Here is a 21,187-nt window from a genome sequence, read left to right as displayed (position 1 = left end):
TTGCATCGTTTCTCTTGATGTCTTTTTAAAAAATATTTTTTTATTTTTTTATTCACACTTCTTAAAAAGCTAATAAGACAATTATATATATTTAATATATGTTAACTTACATTTAGAAAGTTAAAAAAAGACTATCCAATATATGTAGCTTAAATTCTTAATAGTTAACAAAAGAAAAGAATAACTTTATTAAAATAACCTACGAAATCAATAAGGGGTCGTTTGATAGAGTGTATTGAAAAACTAATGCTTGTATTAATTTAATGTGTATTATTAATACTTTGTTTGATATACTTTTGCATCTCATGTATAACTAATGTTTGCACTATTTATACACTCTATTGTGTATTGAGGTGTGTATTACTAATATCTCAAAATCCATGGTATTAGCAATGCAATGGATCCAATACATGCATTAACATGATTAAAGATACTATTATCCCTCAAAAACAAAATTCACATCCTTTCCAACATATATATGAAGGATATTTTTGTAAAAAAAAATAAATTTAGAAATTATTTAATTAATGTTATTTTTAATACATCAAACCAAATATTGCATAAGAAAAATACAAGTATAACTAGTGCAAACATTACTAATACAAGCATTACTAATATAAATATTACTAATACAGTATATTTTGTATTATTTTTACACACTCTACCAAACCACTCCAAAAAATGTGAAAAAGTGAAAAGTGAAAAAATCAACTCTCATTATCTCTTTTGTTGAATAAAATAAGTAAAAAACTATTTGCTTTATAGTAATTTAGTGGTTTTTCTTGCTTTTCCATGTAGGGAGAGTAGATTTTTATATATTTCCCAATATATATACACATTTCTTTATTGCTCAAGGAAGAACGTCTTGTCACCCAAGCAGCCGCTACCAAGAGCACCACTATCCACTATCAACCCCCTCCCCTCTTTCTTTCTTTTTCTTGCTCATAACTAGCCACAATTTTCCAAGATCCTTCAATTCTATGCCTTCATAATAATAATAGCTTCATCTTAATATGCACAAATTTCACTAGTGCAATTTCATCTCTATCCTTTCCATCCTTTGATGTCCAAAATTCCCTTTTCTTATCTTTGTTTTTGTTTATTTTATCAAATAAAGAAGAGATCTTGAAGTGTACACTTGAATGAACTATCCCTATATATATGGTTGAGGAATAATAAGTATTCTTGACTTTCTTTAGGGTTTCATCTAGCTAGTCCCCATAAACTATTCATCGTGATCTCATCTTAATTTAGGGTTGTCTTTTCTGCTCTTCTTTTTCTTATTATTATCACTACTACTACTAGTAATACTTAATGGAGAATAATTATAGTAATAATCAAGTAGGTCAAAACTCAAGTGAAAGAGGTCCTTTTTTTTATGGAACAAGTCATCAAGTAGTTGGTGCAGCCCCAAATTATGGATCAGGAGGAAGAAATAGTGGTGGTGGAAGTGGAGGCGATTGTTATGATCCGATGATAGTGAAAACAGAAGGAGGAAGTACATCTCATCATCATCACCATACGTTTCATTATCCTTCGATAATAAGACATCATAATCAGACGGTTCAGAATCATCAAGAGAGTACTGAGACTTCAGCTTCTGTTGGTGGTGAAGTACTTGAAGCTTTAAAAGCTAAAATTATTGCACATCCTCAGTGTTCTAATCTTTTCGATGCTTACATGGACTGTCAAAAGGTATACACATTTTTACTTCATTATTAAAGATATATAAATAAATATTGACACACTCAGTTTGATATTTTTTTTATTTTTTTTTTTAAAAGATTGCGATAAAAATTGGGAAGGTATTACGATATGACATATGAGAATCGAATCTTCACTAATAAGATGAAAATTTAGAAAATCAATCAATTGAGCTAGTAAGATCTTCAACTTACTCAGCTTGAACAAGATGGTTCCTCCTTTACTTTTCTTCTTTTGACATGCCAAATGAAATCAATTCACTTAGGAAAAAATTGATTGTGTGCTTGTTTGTTTTAATACTATGGATTTAACTCATACACAATCATCTAAACTTCTTTCTGCCTGTGTTATCAGCTGAATTCAGTAATTTTTGGAGAAAAATATTATATTTATTGTTAAGAAAATCACTATAATATATTTAGATATTTAACTTACTAGAAACCCAATAATTTTCTTATTTTTAATTCTAAAATCCATAAATTTCAAAATTTTAACTCCGCCTCAGCATAGAACTTGCTCTTATTTTTCATCTAAGAGATTCGATTTACTATGAATGGTTAATTATTTTGCATTGTCTCAATGTTTGGAACTCAAAAAATAGGTGATACTAATTTAAGAATTTGTACTTCTTATTTTATTTTATTGTTTTTGGTTTACATTGCTACAACAAGTTGAGTTACTCTATAGTGTGTGCATTGTATAAACTTTTAAATGTATACTTAAGTAAAATATTTGTATAGGTGGGGGCACCACCGGAAGTGGCGGCGAGGCTGTCGGCGGTCCGGCAAGAATTTGAGGTCCGGCAACGAGCTTCTTTGACAGACAGAGATGTTTCTAAGGACCCTGAACTTGACCAGTTCATGGTTAGTTTCTTTTAACTTCAATTAAAATTATTTTGTTTATTATGTAAAAAACACTTTTTTTTTTTTACTTCTAACTTATGAATTCAGTAATTTTATTTCAAACATTATACCTTTCGTTTCAATTTGGTTGTGGTTGTATTATTTTGACTTGACACAAAGTTTCAGAAATTAAATTTTTGTTTATCAAAAGAAAAAAATCTTGAGATATGTAACATGTGTCAAAATATATTTTAATCTTGTGGTATTAATTAAATATGCCATATGCATGTGGAATGTTTTAGAAACAAATTAGAAGAGAAAATAAGACAAATAATTTTGGTTGTATTTGAACGAAGAATGTGCGGTTGATTAATATATATATATATATTATTTACAGGAAGCATATTATGATATGCTAGTGAAGTATAGAGAGGAATTAACAAGGCCCTTACAAGAAGCAATGGAGTTCATGCAAAAGATTGAAGCTCAGCTTAATATGCTTGGTAATGCTCCCGTTCGAATCTTCAACTCTGGTAATTTTCTTTCTTTCTCCCGATTACTCCTAATTTATGCGATGCTATTTGATTGGACACGATAAATTATTATTTTGAAAGACTTTTCAAATAAGGCATAAGAATTTGTTGATTATATATGTGTCATTTTATTAAAGTTAAATTGATTCGATAAGTTTTTTTGGGACAGTCCTACTAGCTAGTTGAGAACAGTAAATTTAATTTGTTCTACATCGTTATTGCCAAGCATGGAAAGAAAGCAAGAAGAATATATTAAGGGACTGATGAAAGTTCCATATTTGAATGGTTAAAGAAGAAAAGAAAAGGAAAATAAAAATAGAGTAAAACTAAGGGCTATGATTTGTACTAATGTTTTCTGGGTTCAGTGTAAAAACTGTTGGTTCATTCAATACTGTTTGTCCCAATGCAAAGCTATTTCTGTTCAAGACAATTTTGACCCCAATATATATCATTCTTCGTTTCCAATTAATGCCTTTTAATGGTGAGATAATAGAGAAGAATATTGAATGTGGAGTAAGAAAACCCTATTCACGAGTGTACGAAGAGGAGTAACAGTAGACACTTTTACTATTCCCTCATCTCAAATTACTCGTCCCAAATTTTTTAATTTGATTTCTCATTTTATTTGTCTTTTTCACTAATAAAGAAGAGACAAAATTTTTTTAACATGTTTACCCTTTGCATTAATTACTTTTTCTTCAAATTAAAATGTAAACATCATTTAATAGAAGTATTATGACAAATTAGGCACATTATTAATTATTTTTCTTAATCAATGTTTCATCTCAATTTGGGACGGAGAGAGTACTTTTTTTTTAAAAAAATTAACTTGGTTGCATACTTGCATTATTACAATTTTTTTTTTTTAATAATTATGATGTCAGAATTAGCTTGCATACATTTCTACCTACAATAGTTATTTGTCCACTAAGAATAGAACAAATGAAAAGAAACACATTCTCAATCCACTTTACGGACGGTTAAGTCACTCGCTTCATGCATTATGCATATAAAGTGCATACATCATTGATTAATAAAAAAGAAATGAATTGGTTGCATTGTGCAAATAAACAAATGGAGGGATCACAGAGAGACAGGCAGATCTTCTAGCTATAAATAAACAATGTAGGAAGCCACACGTTTGTTTGTTTCTCTAATCTTTGTTTAATTTAAGCTTTAGCTATATGGGTCTGGTCCAGTGTATTCACTGACAAAATTCTTAATGGTGAATATTGTTCCCACTTAGTAAATTCTGCACTATATTTATCTGACACTCCCAACAGAAACTACTTGACTCTTGCAGTACCTCTCTAGACCCCTCCTATAAGTACTGTGGGTTGCCTTAATAATGCTGGGTAACTAGGTGTGGTTTGGTTCTAAGACCAGTAGTACTGAGATTAGTAATGTAGTATAATTTTTATTGATGGTTTTATTTGTCATTTAAGAAAATAACATGCATTTCATTATTTAAATTAGTAATGAAGAGATCCACAGTTGTAGATTACATTTTATATTTTATATGCCTCTTTTTTTGGTTTTTTTTTTTTTAAATGATATGTTACACATTAAATTCTTTTTAATTTTAAACTTCTTACCGTTAATGGCATACAGAAAAGTCATGTCAATCACTATTAAGCTAATATATATGTTATGAAATTTTTTATTTTTGTAAATATAGTTCGAGTTTATTTAAATATCATTATATAAAATGAAATCGAAATCACTTTTGCAAATTTTTGTCGGATATGCTTGGTATTAAATTATATTTTGCTTGAAAGATGAAAAAGAATGTGATTTATAGAGCCAAAAGTAAATACTACATGCATGTATGATCTGAAGGTAGTTAGGAGTATAATAATATTGCTGTCATTTCCAAGTATGAGTTTGCTTTTTGTATGTGGTAGCAATTAGGCATTGGAAAAATGAAGAACATTGGGTGCTGTTCATATCAGTGCTCTACCATATAGCCTGTACGATATTTGTCAGATATTTCTTTTCCAATATTATTTTATTTAGTCTTCTCAACAGTATTTACAACATTTTCTTCTGCTTTCCAATGTTTTTTTTTAAAAGAAAAAACTGTATGCAAAGTATTTGCTCTTTTCATTAGTTTCTGTATTTCATTCATCAATTCTTATATATCTGCCTTGTTATATGCTTTACCTGATTCATGTGTTTATGAGAAACATTTTCTCTCATCTTTATAAGGTAGAAGTAAGGCTGCATACACACTATTATGCAATTAAGTTAAATAAAAATAAGCCTCATGCAGCAAATATCAATTATGTTTACTGAAACTGTTTCTATATATGCGTCATACTCCCTCCATTTTATTTTTTATATGATAACGGAATTTTTCAATTTGTTTTTAAGAAATGATGTTTTTCGGTATTAAGATTAATGTGACTAATGTTGTTGCCATTGAACTGGAGGTTATGGGTTTAAGTCGTGGAAGCACACCTTTGTGGTCCGGCCTTTCCCTGAACCCCATGCATAGAGGGAGTTGTGGAATGCCGGTTTGCCCTTCTATAATTTTACATTCATGACGTCCATTGAGCTAAAAATTTTAAAAATCTCTCTTATATTCCATAATATAATCAAAACATCTTTCATATTATATCATAAAATGAAGTGAGTGTTCTTTTGTCAATTTGTTTCGTTCTTTCTTTTCGTTTTTAATTTGAGATGATTGGGGGTGGGGTGGACGTAGTGAATGGTCAGTTCAGAGGTCAAGAGTTTTTCTTTAATTAGTATGTAGACCAATATGTCTGGAAGTTATTGAGAAGAAAAGTTTTCTGCTTCCTTTCAAGTTGACATGTATCCAATATATAGTATGAACTTCAAATTATTAGAGTAGTGCTAAGGATGAATAGTATTAATTATCGAGTCTTAATTCGAAGGTCTTGAGTTTGAACTGTGGGAATGAAAAAAAAAAAAAAAAAATCTTCATACGATTCGCTTCCTCTTTTAACGATCTTTGCATGACACATTCAAATTAATCACGACTTCAAAGCATATATCGGACAGTGGATGAGGGGGGGAAAAGAACCAATCATATGTGTGATCCTTCAAATAAGTACATATATATGCATCTCATTACTTGTCAAAAAATAAAAAAGAAGATACACGTACATTTCTATTTTGATTCTTTAATGTACTCTTGTCCATGTCTCATGGTCTGTTTCCTCCTTTGAGTCATTCTGTCTAGGTGTAGGCATCACCATTGGCAAAAATGACGCTGATTGTTGTATTAGAGGTTGATTGGCCTTGTCTAATTTTCATCTATAGGTATTTGTGAAAAAATAGTTTTACCAACATAATCGTGTGAGTGATCATTTTTTAGGGTAAAATGAAAATGATTTGATGAGAGCTACCATTTGGGTTGCGTACGTACGTAATAGCTAGTATATATAAATTTTCATTACCATACAACGTAACTTGATGTATTATTGAAGTGCCCCTTAGTGCAGAGGTAGTATTTATTAACGTGTCTATAGGGTCGAACCGTGTAATCTATCATTGATACATGTATCAAAGTAAGATGCCTACAGGATTTCACGGATGAGAAAGGCAGGTTCAAAATTTAAACTCTATGAAATCAATGTTTAATATTCACCTATATTATAGGTACAGACATACTCTTTTTAACGCATGAATTTTTTTTCCATGTAGAGTGTGCTAGGTTCATCAGAAGAGCCCAATGTTATACATTAAAGTTGTATATATCCACCTCTAGTTGCGACTCTTCTCGAAACCTTGAATGAACACAGAAATGCTTTACGTACCGGGCTCCCCCCTTTTTTATAACTTTGATACAACAACATCAATTTTAGGCAGCAAATTAAAGTGAAGAACTATTATAACCTATTATCTATTTTTGTTGAAAAAATAAATGGACAGAGGACAAGTGTGAGGGTGTTGGATCATCAGAAGAGGACCAAGACAACAGTGGTGGTGAAACTGAACTTCCTGAGATTGATCCACGAGCTGAAGATCGTGAACTGAAGAATCACTTGTTGAGAAAATACAGTGGCTACTTAAGTAGTCTCAAACAAGAACTTTCCAAGAAGAAGAAGAAAGGGAAATTGCCCAAAGATGCTAGGCAGAAGTTGCTCACTTGGTGGGATTTGCACTACAAGTGGCCATACCCTTCGGTATGTTGCATAATCTCTACACACAAATAAGCACTATACATTACTTCAAAAGAAATTGATTGTTTTTTACGTTATTAGATCGCTTATAAGTGTCTTACGTTATTAGATCGCTTATAAGTGTCAAGAATGAAGCTTGGGCGTAACTCAACCTCAAAAGCTAGCTCATAAGGTGAGGATTACCCAAATCTATATAAACAAACTAGCAGTTCATTCCCTAACCAATGTGGGACTTTTTATCTACCCTAACCCCCCACACGCCCAGGGCCCAACTGGCGCGTGGACCGGGAGCCCAAAAAGGGGATGAACCTGGCTCTGATACCATGTAAAGAATGAATCTTGGGCCTAGCTCAACTTCAAAAGCTAGCTCATGAGGTGAGGATTAACCAAGTCCATATAAGCAAACTACCAGTCTATTCCCCAACCAATGTGAAACTTTTTACCCACTCTAACTATAAGGTAGCAACAAGTAAATGAGTCGAGGTGCACATAAGTTGACCCATGCATCACGATTATTAAAAGTAAATTCAAATGTATGACTAGCATTCGTTGGTAATCAGGTAAACATGGTACTCTCTTTGTCCTAATATATGTGACGCATTTCATTTTGAGAAGTCTAATTTGATCAATTTTGAAGCTAAATTAAAACCATACTATAAATGCTATTAATTGCAATACCTTTCTTGTCAATATTACAGTATTACTTCTTAAAATGTTGGTCAAATTCTCACAGTTTGAATCCTTAAGAAGTGAACCACATACTTATCTGCTACAATATGTTCAAAAATCCTGATAAGAGTTCTTTTTTGGTCTTTCTTGTAGGAGTCAGAGAAGGTGGCATTGGCAGAATCAACAGGCTTGGACCAGAAACAAATAAACAACTGGTTCATTAACCAAAGGAAAAGACACTGGAAGCCTTCAGAAGACATGCAGTTCATGGTGATGGATGGTCTTCATCCTCAAAGTGCTGCTGCTCTTTATATGGAAGGTCACTACATGGGTGAAGCCCCTTTTCGTTTGGGACAGTAAAATATGTTTTGAGATTTTGGAAAGATGGATGGATTTGCATGCAGCATTACCCATTTGGTTCAAGATTTTTTTAAAAAAGTAGATGTATTTTAAGTGACAGACGTGTATTAATTGAAAGGAGTCTTGGCGAAACACGTAAAACAGCCTCCTGTAGAAATGTCTACAGGGTAAGACTGTATACTATAGATTCTTGTGGTTCGTCTCTTCCTCGGATCACGTGCATAGAAGGAGCTCAGTGCATCGGACTGTCCTTTTTAGCCATGTATTAATTCCTGGTAAGGTGAGTATGAATAGTTTAAATTTTCATGGTTTTAAATTAGTTGTAGTATGTTTGTAGCCAGCCTTGTAGGCCTAAGCACAAGGGTATTTAAGTTACTGCTTGTTCAATTGTATATGGTGAGAATCCTTTGTATTTAATATTGTAATATTAGTGAACCAAAATCTGGTATTCAGTGCGATCATATTATATTTTATTTGACTGTAATTTAACGAGGGTGTGTTTAATGTTGGTCGTCGATACATTTAATTGGAGAAACATGATCACTATTGATTCATATGGTCATCTATGTTATTATTGAGACATAGTAATTTACTGATATTTTCCAGGCAAAGTCAGGCATTGCAGTTGATTATTTTGCATGGAAATTAATAGAAGAAGCTGCTAATTGCTGAAAGTGGCTAGTGTGTAAGTAGCTAGCTATAAAAAGAAGCATACGTGTTATTTGATAAGATAATTTCAAATACTAATTTTTACCAAGTAATGCTTGGAAACTTCGACTATATAGAGTAAATAATTTATTATAATAGGATAAATTTTTCACTAATATATGGTAAAATTCCTTAAGTTGTAGCTACATGTAGTTTAAATCCTCTATTTAAACATATCAAAATTATTTGACGATGATGCAAAAGATCAGTAATGGAGCAAACTATTCTCAATAATACACTCAAATTGACTTGCTCTTTGGTTAAAATAGTTTCCTCGAGATTCAATGAACATTGTGAAAAGTACATATGTAAAAAATAATATTGCATCTCCTTATAGCAATGATATGAATAATCCAAAACAGTTGTCCTCAGAATGAGTAATAGTACGTGTCATCGGTCAATATTTGGGCCGCTTATCGGTTGGATCGATTGGATAATTATGTTTAATGGTTTGGCTTACTGGTAATTGGTTTTTAAATATACTAATCTGCAAGCCACCCAAAAAGATAACGGTTGGTGCGGTATCGGATTAGCAATTAACGGACGGTTATCGGTAGTGTAATGGATAAATTTAATAGAGAATGAAATATCGAGCGATTATTGGTAGTTCCTCCGTTTCTTCACCGACTAAGTAGTTTGTATACTATGATTGATCTATTTATCAATCTTTTAGGATTTTTGAGTATTGTTCATGTAGTTATTTAATAGGTTAAAACATCGAATCAAATAAGAATTTTCTTCTAGACCTAAAATGTATGTAGAAACATTTTTAATTATTGGATTGATAAAAAAAAAATAAAACTTTAATAATATTTGAATTTTTATGTTTTATATCAAACTTTGTGAAGGACACATTTGGGTTGTTCCACTTTTATTGCGGTCCTCTGTATTGTCAAGAATAATTTATATTTTGGTTTAAGAATAATTTCAGATTTTCTTTACACTTTAGGGAGTTTGACTGCACTTTAGGGTTAGATGTTACAACAAGTGACATGTTATTTTCTAAACTAAGAAGTAAATAGAATAATAAATGAAGTTTTATATGTTGGATTGACAAAAGATACTTATATATTTAGGAGTAAAAATATAATTATAATAATTCTTAATGGATTAACGGTTTACCCGATAAGAAAATTGAGTAATCTGTTCCCGCATCAATAAACCATTAATTATAAAATTTTTATCCATTCCCCAACCATTAATCCGATAATTCATTACCAATTAGCCAATAAATTAATTTTGCGGTTGGATTAATGATTACAGTTCGATTTTGAACAGCGCTAGTCAATATATTCTTATTACTTCAATATTAATTTGACTAGATATTTAATTTGATATAAACATAGAATAGATTTTTACTAGTGGTAGATGCATTAGAGATATTCATGCTAGCAAAATAAGTCTCTAGAAATATGAAAATATGTGATGCTTAATCATATTTTAGTGGAGTACCATAATCAGTAGAGTAGTCATCAATGTTTGAAATAGTCTCCAATATATACTCAGTAAATAATAAATGTATACTTAATACACACAAAGATTATATATTCCAGATTTTATATATACTGGCTAAAGTTTCTTAAAAAAATAATGATTAAGATTATTTTTCAAAATTCTATTATAGAACATATCACTAGCCAGCAAATTTTGAGGTGTGTAATGACCATCATATCATCATGCCATGCATTTAGGTGACACTAGACACAAATTTGCTCGTGTGGAAGGCTTATATACAGAGGCTAGAACTTGTGGAAATAATCTTCTAATTAGAAGACCTTATATTATAATGGAACTACTAAAAATGTTCTTGGAACATTCTAGCCTTGTAGAAAATTCTAGAGACAAGTATATTAAACATAGCGTGTCATTTATTTGTAACTCATCAAACAAGTAAACAATTCGACTTCTCTTGTATAATGCTTTCTTTAGCACTTCTCTTGTGTTTAATTTTATGATCATTACCTTATTGATCTTGAAAGTAGTGGCCCTGACTTGGCATAGCATTTAGCAAGAACATGATGAGGTGTCAAGCGTCGCACGTATGCTTAAACTAAGGATCTGACAGAATGTCCGGTAAGTCTCATAAATTCAACTCTTTTGGAGCTAATTACTCCCTATTTTAATTTTTTTTAAAATTACTAAAAATTCCTGATTTAGTCCACACGAATACGTCATATTCTTCCGCACGCATCACTTCATTTTATATAGATACATCATATTCCACACGGATATACATCACATTCTTCAAGATACATAAATTAATTTTATACTAATACATCACATTCTTTTGTGATGTATCCGAGCTTTTAAGTTAAATGAGAAATTTATATAGTTATTTAAAATAATCGAAATTTTAAATAGTTATGATAAATTAAGTTGTGGTATGATGTAATTTTTCATCAACTTAATTAATGCTAATCTTTTTCTTCCTATTATTCCGCTTATTGATATGGGCCTTTGCGGGTGGGCTGGAACATTAGAGCTCACTCGCTCTTGTTAGTTAATGATCCACGTCTTATTACTCGTTCTTGTTATTTCATTTTGCTGAAACATAAATATTTTCTTTTTGATAGCACTGACAGTGATTTTTATCAAATTCAGATCAATGATTAACCATAATAGCTTCTTAATTCAACCGTATAAATTTAAAATTATCGAAAAATGTATAATTCATGTATAATAGGTGTATAATAATATTCCATTAGCGTATAATCTATGTATACTGTCTAGAAACAGTTAATAGTGAACTATAACGCTATTTGTATAAAGATCCCATTAAATGAAAAGGGTAATACAGTCAAATTTCTGTGTTAAAAAAAATTGATCATAACAATTAAATTTAACAGCATGATAATGTAATTGAGAAAAACATTCAATTTATTATCTACTTCCGAAAGAATATAATTTCCCGCAAATTTCATATGCTCGATCTCACATTTTTCTTTGACTTGCCAAAGAATTTCAAACTCTCTCAGGTAATCATATCAAATTATCGACTGTCTTTCGAAAAGTGACGCATGCAATAAAACTAAAGTTTTGCCTATTTTTCGTTCATTATGGATACTACTTTCAGTGGGACTAACCCATCGGAGGAATTTCCGAAGAAAGATAGCGGAGGAGAGATCAAGTCGAATCCGTTAGTACCAAAATATGCTGATTTATTGAAGAATAAGACGTACGTGCATGAAATCATTACGATTTCTCCAAAACTCGTCATAATGATGCATGGGGGACCAAGTGTTACGTGGAAATCCTCAGAGGTAAAGAACTTAATAATACAGGAGAATTTGCAGTATGCAGTTATTGGTAAGTTCTCATATGGCAAACCTGATGTTAATGAACTAAGAAAATCTATTCCCGCTTAATGTGGAATAAAGAGAGAGGGTACAATAGGGGTACTGGATACAAGACACATATTGATAAGATTGAATCAACTTGCAGACTACGTTCAATTATTATGAACGGTTGCTTACTACATTAAGGCCAAAGAAATGTTTTGGCACATGCGAATTCTCAAATGGGATCTATGATTTGAACCAGACATTGAAACAATGATAGGCATTGCATGGATCTCAATGCCTGATTTACTACCAAATTTTTTTTCTAAGGAAGCTATCTTTTCTATTGCATCTATAGTAGGAAAGCCATTAATGGTGGACATGGCTATGAAAAATCACACGACGCCAAGCTGTACAAGAGTGAAATTGAGGCGGACCTGTTTGCTAAGTTACCTCATAGAGTGAAGATCAATGAAGACAATGATATAACTGGGGAATTAAAGTCCAAGTGGATCCAGATTCACTATGATCATAAGCCTAAATACTGTAAAGAGTGTTGTTTACAGGGTCATGATGAAGAATCTTGCTAGAAAATTCATCCGAAGATATATGATAAGTTACAAAGGCAAAGGGATGTAAAAGACAGTATTAAAGAAGATGAAAAAAAGACTGAGGAAGGGCAGAGAGAGGTAGCAGCTGATAGCAACAAACATTAATGGCTCCAAAGAAGAAACAAATATAAAAGAGACAAGTATGGTCATATATTGGGAGAAGTGGATGACAAGATAGAGGAATTGAGACATCAATTGTGTTTGATGTTTTGAATCAAGAGAATAATGAGCCTCAGGAAATGTCGAACACTACTCACCAAAAGAAAAGTATAAAAGACTAGGTGAATAAGAGTTTTGGCAAAGCAGCAGAAAAAACATCAGTGGAACAATCCAGCAAGGAGATCAATGAGGAACAAGGTCAAAGCGACAACATCAGTATAGAGAATGACCAACAAGGAAAAGAATCAGCAGCACAAGTTAAGGACAATGACAAACAATAGTCACATGGTCAACAACAAAGGAAGGATAAAGAGGATTCCCAGAACCAAGAAAATAAATAAGTGCTATTAGATCATGATAGGGCTGAGAAGCAAGATATGATACTAGAAGGGACTTTATCACTAGCAATGAAAGCAGGAAATTTTATGGAAATTGTGAATAACAAGAATGAAGACTTGGATATTGAAAATTTGGTTGATAATATTGATAAAGTTGCAGTTGAAGAAAACCTACCTTCAAAATAAATTCAGTCATTAAATACAAAGCATGAAAAATAGCATAAGAGATACAGAAAGACAGGTGTAAGCATAATGCAGACAAGGAGTCACATGTCAAAATCCTCATCAAAATGAATGCTTTAGTTTGAAACATCAGATCGGTTAATATACATAAAGCATTCACAAGGTTTATAACAATGCATCAGAGATATCAGTTTGATTTCATTACCCTTATGGAACCATTCCAGGAAAGCCATAACATTGAGGATTATAAAAGAATACAGGGAATGCAACATTCAGTTATAGATACATTAGGTAAAATATGGACTTTTATGGACTTAATAATGGAGTACAATATCATTAGAGGTGAAGAACAACAACTCACTCTTAAACTGAAAAATCAACATACAGAAGTAGTTGTGTTTGTTACACTGGTGTATGCAAAGTGTAAGTAAAATGAGAGATTAATTTTATGGAAATCATTGGGAGAAATGTCTAGTATAATATAAAAATCTTGGATAGTGGGTGGAGATTTAAATGTAATAAGAAATGAGGAGGAGAAACTAGGAGGTTGCCAGTCACAGTGGATGAGACAGATGATTTTAATCACTGTATTAGCATTTGTAATCCAAAAGAAAGTGCTTTTAAGGGAAGCAAATGTACATGATGGAATGAAAAAATTGATGAAGAATGTATTTTTAAGAGGCTGGACAGGGTATTGTTTAATGAAAAGTTGTATGAAATTTTTCCTATTATGGACTTAGAGAATTTAGTAAGAAGTGTCTCAGACCATGCTCCAATGTTGTTACAGTATAGCAGGTCAAGTGAACAGCTAATCAAACCATTCAGATTTTTCAATTTCTGGTTGAAGGAAGAATCATGCATGGAGGTTATTAGGCAGAATTGGAAAACTGATATTGAAGGTAATCCCTTTGTTATGTTTCATCAAAAATTAAAGAGAACTAAAGTTGCTTTGACTGAGCGGAGTAAACAAACTTTTGGAAACATGTTCCAAGAGATTGCCACACTAGAGGATGTGATTAAAGTAAGAGAGAAACAGTTTGAAGCGGAATCTATAGGGATCAATAGAGCTAAGCTGTCACAATCACAAATAGAATTAGCAATACGATTGAGAAAAGAGGAGGACTTTTGGAGACAAGAAGCGAGATTTGAGTGGTTCAAAGATGGAGAAAGAAACACAAGATTTTTTTATGTAGTAGTGAAAAAAAGAAGGTCAAGGTTAAAAATTCAAAGAATTCAAAATGAAGAAGGTAGTTGGTTGGACAATCAGGATGAAATAGCTGAAGCAGCAACAACTTTCTTCCAAAAGCAATTTGAAAGCAGGAGAATGTTGAAGACTTCTCAATGTTGGATATTCTACCCAAGATAGTAACAGAAGCTTAGAATGGAGACTTGAAGATGGTCCCAACAATCGAGGAAGTACAAGTGGCAGTTATGGGATTGAATAAAAATAGTGCAGGGGGTTCAGATAGTATGACAGGTGTATTTTATCAGGATGCATGGAGTATAATTTTATAACAAATGATCGCAACTTTTTTCTCTGAATATAAGCTTCCAAGATTTATCACACATACTAATTTGGTTTTACTTCTAAAAAAGTTAGTTGTGAATACATTCTTAGACCTTAGATCTATCTTATTTAGTAATTTTGTGAATAAAATCTTTGCTAGAATTATTCATGAAAGAATTAAATACATTCTGCCTGACATTATATCTGAGGAACAAGCTGATTTTGTTTAAGAAAGAAATATTGCTGAGAATATTTTGGTGGTTCAGAAAATAGTATTTGAAATTAGGAAAAGGGTAAATCCTCCAAACATGGTGCTGAAGCTGGATATGATGAAAGAATATGACAAGGTAGCATGGCTATTTCTAACTAAGGTGCTAAGGAGGATTGATTTTTGTGAAGAAATCATTGATATGGTGTTCAGATTGCTAGGAAATAATTGGTATTCTATATTGCTAAATGGACAGTCTAAAAGTTTCCATAAATCATCTAGGGGTATAAATCAAGGTGATCCACTTTCACCTACTTTATTCGTCATTGCAGTAGAGGTATTATCAAGAAGTTTGAAAAAACTACTTCTCATGAAAGAATTCAAACTCTTTGATAGGCCTAGAGGTAGTCCAAAAATCAATCATCTTGCATTTACAGATGATATGATTATACATTGTAAAGCTTAATTGGGTACTTTGCAGCTAGTCGCAAAAACTTTGAAGAAGTATGAACTATTTTCTGGTCAAAAGATAAACAAGGAGAAAAGTGCATTGTATCTACATGAGAGTATTTTCAATGGTACAGTGGTAATGGCAGAAGTAGCAACTGATCTTTTGAAACAGAAATTCCTTTTCAACTATTTGGGATGACCTGTTTACTACATAAGAAAAAAAAAGGTGTACTACCAACAGATTATGGACAGAATTCACAACAAGTTAGAAGCATGGAAAGGGAAACTACTTTCTTTTAGAGGTAGAGCAGTCTTAATTAAACATGTATTGTGAAATATTCTAATACATTGTATCTCAATTATGAATCCCCCTAAGAATATTCTAAATATTACTTAAAAGATATTTGCTAAGTTCTTTTGGAGTAGTACCATGGGGGGGTAGGGAAAGACATTGGGTATCATGGTCCACTATGTGTTTACCTGAAGAGGAAGGAGGTTTGGGGTTCAGGTTGCTTCATGATGTTTCCACAATTCTCCTTTGTAAATTGTGATAGAATTTTAGAATTAAGAGTCTATCTGGAGTGAATATATGCACAATAAATATTACAGAAGATATTATCCTAAGAAAGTAATGTGGAAAGTAGGTGGAGGATCTCAAGTATGAAAAAAGATGTTGCAAGTAAGAGATATCGTTGATCATCTTATTATACGACAGATTAAAGGAGGAGAAGCTCATATCTGGTATGACAATTGGAGTGGAGTAGGAGATTTTTATTCTATTGTGCAGGAAAGCAAGGAATGGGATGATACATATCAATGTGTGAAGGGTTTGATGAGGAATGGGCACTGGAATGAAGAGTTGATGAAGAAATTGTTTACTGAAGAGATAGTGAAATATGTAATACATAAAGTAAGACCTCCGCAGCAATAAAGCAATATGGAGTATGGAAGTAAGAGAAAATTTCACAGTAAAATTAGCATGGCAATATATGAGACATAGAGAAGAGCCTTATGAATTTTATAAGCAATTATGGATTAAAGAGATGCCTTTTAAGATTGTGTTTTTTAGGTGGAGAATGTGGAAAGGAAAGATCTTAAAGGATGATACTATAAGAAGATCGGGAGTACAGGGTCCTTCCAAATGCTGGTGTTGTCAAAATCCAGCACAACAAATCATGTCTCATGTGCTATTAAGATCTTATTCTGCTAATAGGACTCGGTCCTACTTTTTTTCTTATGCAGGAATTAGCATCCAGGGGCTGAGCTTAAGAGATACAATATGTACATAGTGGGATGCTCAGGTGAAACAGAGGGAGAAGGTATACTTCAGAGCAATACCAAGAATTATATTGTGGGAATTGTGGAAGGGGAGAAATGGTTTGAAGCATAAAGAAAAAGAGGTGACAGTGCAGAGGTTGATCTTTAATGTTACAAGGCAACTAAGGATGTTGTTGAAAGTTAGAAAGCCAAGATTAGATTTCTCTTTTGAATGGTTTGCAATTTTACAACAACTTAGTTAGTTGAAGCCTAAAATTAAAGTAATAACATTGTTATGAAAATATCCAGAGAAAGGTTGGTGTAAGTACAACATTGATGGAGCATTAAAAGTGAACCCAAGGAGCAGTTCTTGGGCATTCTGCTTGAGAGACTTACATGGTGAGCTAATACATGTAGAAGGAACAATAATAGAGGATACAAATAATATGGAGGCATAAGCCATGGCAATACTACATGCAGTCATTCATTGCAGTCAATCAGGGTAAGACAAAGTAATCGTTCAGGCTGACTCATTCGCCATGTAAAAGCTTTTAACTAAGGAATGGGAATGTCCATGAAAGATAGCAGATAAAGTCTTTCAGATAGCACAATTACTGTAAAATAAGCAAGTACAAATATAACATATTTTCAGAGCAGGCAATCAACTAGCTGACTATTTGTCTAATTTAGCATTTGAACAAGGGGATTTTAAATTTCCAATCTTCAATTAGTTACCAAGTCAAGGAAGAAAGATTCATAATAGTGATAAGCAGATTGGGGGTCACAAAAATGGATAAAAGAGTGAAATTCTGACTTAGCCTATCTACACCAGCCAACAAAAATGGACTCTGAACAGATTGGGGGTCACGAGGTTAGATAAATTGCAAGCGACTAAGCTACTTGTTCCTATCCAAATACAAGAAGGTTCGAGCATCTCAGAATCTCCATCCGAACCATAACAACCATAGTTACAGCTCAAAAAGGGTAAAGTTGTTAGATACAAGAGAAAAGGCAGTCAATAAGTTCAATAGTGGAATCATTTTACTTGGAAGAAGCATCAAGTTTTAGTGGACTTGACCCGATGTGTTAGCACCAAAAAACACTGGAAGCACCCATACACTGGAGATCTCAGCTGTGATATTAACAAGGAAAACATCAAATCAGGACCAGAGAATAAGATTAAGCAACAATCAAAACAAGAAAGGACGATACTTACTCATGCAAGCTGGAAGAAACTTCAATCCATCGCAACCAAGTCAAGGTGTTAAGCACCCAAAACTGAAGAAGAACAAATTGAAGATTCTCAAAGAGAAAAATAATGAAAGAGGCGGAGATGAGTAAAGCTTAACTCTAAGCTCAGATTTAGAAACCCTACTCATTATATATGTTTTTTCATTTAGGTCCGGTTCATTTTTATTTTGTTAGCTACTGTTTTTTTTTTGGACTATTTAGATGTGCTAGTCCATCATTTTTTAGACTTCTTTTGATTCATTAATAAAATTACAAATTAAACAAAAAAAAATTATCAACTGTCTGTTGAAATTTTATCTGATGTGTACCAATATTAATTTGAGTATTGTGATTTATAAAAAAGAAGCTAAACAAGTATTTTAGTGGGTATGATATAAAGTGTTTAATTATTGAATTTCCTGTTGGACCTGAATCACTTTATGTATTGATATGGACTGATGATTATAGTGTATGTCATATTTATGATCTAAAAAAGTATGTTATCGCTTGATCGAGAGGTCCATCTGATCAAGACTTGATATCTAGCCAAGTACCTAGGCATGCCAACTATTTTATTTCTGTTTTTATTCGTTATTTATCCTAAAATCATTAAATTCGTTAGATATGAATTTCTATCAAAAACGTATCTCTTCTTTGATTGTCTAAACTATCTTCTACAAGAGATAAATCAATAAAAGGAATATATATTTAGACGTTCCACACTTTTGGACGTTCTCATTTAACACTTTTGCATTAATAATTAAAACTATATTAGCGTTACACGTCTTTCTTTCTTTTTTCTGGTGTTCTTAATTTATGCAATAATTATAATCTTTGATTTCTTATAATTAATTACACTCTTCACATGTGTTTTAACTGCACCAACACTCATTTGAAAAGCTAGTAAACATTTGGAAAACAATGTATAAGATTAATAAGTGACAACTTGATTGACTCTTGATGATATAATAATATGTAATTTTTTATGAAATGAATTCGAATAACCCCTTGCTCTTATTTGTCTCCGCCCCTGCTAAAAAGACTATTGATATTTGACAGATAGTCGACCATCAATGTTATTTATTAAATTAATAAAATAGACAATCATGATCTTTTAAAGATTTCTACAATCTAGAAAATAACAAAAGTCATCTTATTATTACCCATGGTTTTTAATTACTACCCTAAAGTTCTAATGATTGCCATTAAATGCTAATTGGAGAAATTAAAGGCAGATGAGTGTAGAGAAAAGGTTGAGATAAAGATAGAATGGGTTTATCATATTGTACTAGCCACTTGTGCAGTCTCTATCTGCGTATTAAATTTTAATTGCAGACATAACAATATAGATATACAAAAGAAAAGAGTGGCTCCGCTATCATTAATTTTCTCCATTCTTTTCGATATGCAAGTTTTAGAGGTCGTAAATAAGCTCATGAAATATAATTTATTTAAATTTTGAGTCGATGACTTGCATATTTATTAACACAAATCATTTTGATTCGTCCAATTTAGTCTTGGACTGATATATAACCCAATTGACTCACGATTTTTTTTGTCAGAAAACTATTAAAATATTTTTTCTTTGATACATTCTATAGTCATAATAACAATTTTTTTATTAGGTAATAACAAAATAATAAGAAAATAAAAAAGAAAATTAAAACTTGATAAAAGTTGGGCAGTATGACTCGTTGTTCAACACATTATGATCCAACTCATTTCAACTCAAGTAACGAGTTAGTGGTTCACTCATTTACTAATGAAAAATTTATCAATAATTACGGTTCGACAAAACTTATTTATTAATATGATCGAAATATACAAAACTTATATGCATGTATGTGTGTGTGTGTGTGTATATATATATATATGTATATATATGTATATATATGTATATGTATGTATGTATATTATATTTAAATATACAAAATCTATACATTTGCTGATTGATTTGTGAATTTTAAACCAACCAGAAATATTGGACTATAATTATGGGCAAAATTTAGAAATAGCATACTTATCCCCTTAATTGTGAGTTTCATAGCAACAGTTTCATAATTACATAATATAGCAAGTTGTATTTTGTATTTTCGCAAACTGTTGCTATAAAAATACAAATACATATGATTTTTACTGTCCTTATGATCGATATGTGTAGACACCTAATTTTGTCCTCCCAAAATTAAATTTTATTCATTTTTAGATCACCTTACTACATACTCTCACCCATATGATTATATCCCACAAAAATACAAAAAAAATAACAAACCCACTAACAAACCTAATCTTCAATTATTCTTTTGATAACAACATTAACCACCCTCTCTATTAAAAGTTAACAACACGTCACTACCCCACACCCCCTCACCCCTACCTCACGTGAAGCCCAACCTAGCTTTCTTTATACGGTTTTTGCCAATTTCATTATATACAGACACAATATATAAAAAAGGGCCCAGGGGGATATAAAGGAAAGAATAGACACTTAGGAAAAAAAGAGAGCAGGTCATTTTTTCTTTCTTCTCCACCAGCTCACAATCACACTCCTCTATCGATCACCCGACAGAAACACCCACACAGTGTGAGCGAACATAGCAATAACTCCACTAATACATAATTTTACACACACGAAAAAAGAGGTAGATCAAGAGAGAGAGAGTCGCGAAGAGAGAGAGTAATAGAAAAAGAGAGAGAGATGCAGTAGAGAATCGAGAGTGACAGAATGGGGGGGGGAATCCGATCGTTGTTCAAGAAATTCCGGCGAAATTTTTGCCGGAATCGGTGACCAGTTCATTTGTTTCTGTGTACTCAGTTCCGAAGTCCTCAAACTCACCGGAATTCATTGCTTTTGATGGACGCGGCTACTGTTAAAAGGAATTAGTCACACTGTTTCAATCGTTTTCTCACAAAAAATCAATTGGGTTGAGTTTATCACGATTTCTGTTTCGAACGCTCCAGGCTTATATTGGTTTGGGATTTGATTTTTGTTCATCTCA

At 32.1% G+C, this 21,187-nt stretch overlaps 2 protein-coding genes across 2 annotated transcripts; both read left to right on the top strand.

Moving 5' to 3' along the window:
* Nucleotides 1-848: 848 nt before the first annotated feature.
* LOC107867297 (homeotic protein knotted-1) lies at nt 849-8,743 on the top strand. The gene is made up of 5 exons (XM_016713464.2): nt 849-1,695; nt 2,445-2,567; nt 2,944-3,079; nt 6,980-7,233; nt 8,053-8,743. Exons 1-5 carry the CDS (start codon nt 1,315-1,317, stop codon nt 8,257-8,259), a joined length of 1,101 nt encoding a protein of 366 aa, XP_016568950.1. The 5' UTR covers nt 849-1,314; the 3' UTR covers nt 8,260-8,743.
* A 5,523-nt stretch (nt 8,744-14,266) lies between these two features.
* Nucleotides 14,267-14,902, top strand: LOC107868645. Its single transcript, XM_016715320.2, has one exon. It carries the CDS (start codon nt 14,267-14,269, stop codon nt 14,900-14,902), a length of 636 nt encoding a protein of 211 aa, XP_016570806.2.
* The last annotated feature ends 6,285 nt before the right edge of the window (nt 14,903-21,187 follow it).

Source organism: Capsicum annuum, chromosome 4 (genome assembly GCF_002878395.1).
Source record: "Capsicum annuum cultivar UCD-10X-F1 chromosome 4, UCD10Xv1.1, whole genome shotgun sequence".
Lineage (NCBI taxonomy): Eukaryota > Viridiplantae > Streptophyta > Magnoliopsida > Solanales > Solanaceae > Capsicum > Capsicum annuum.
This window is presented reverse-complemented; position numbering and strand designations above follow the sequence as displayed.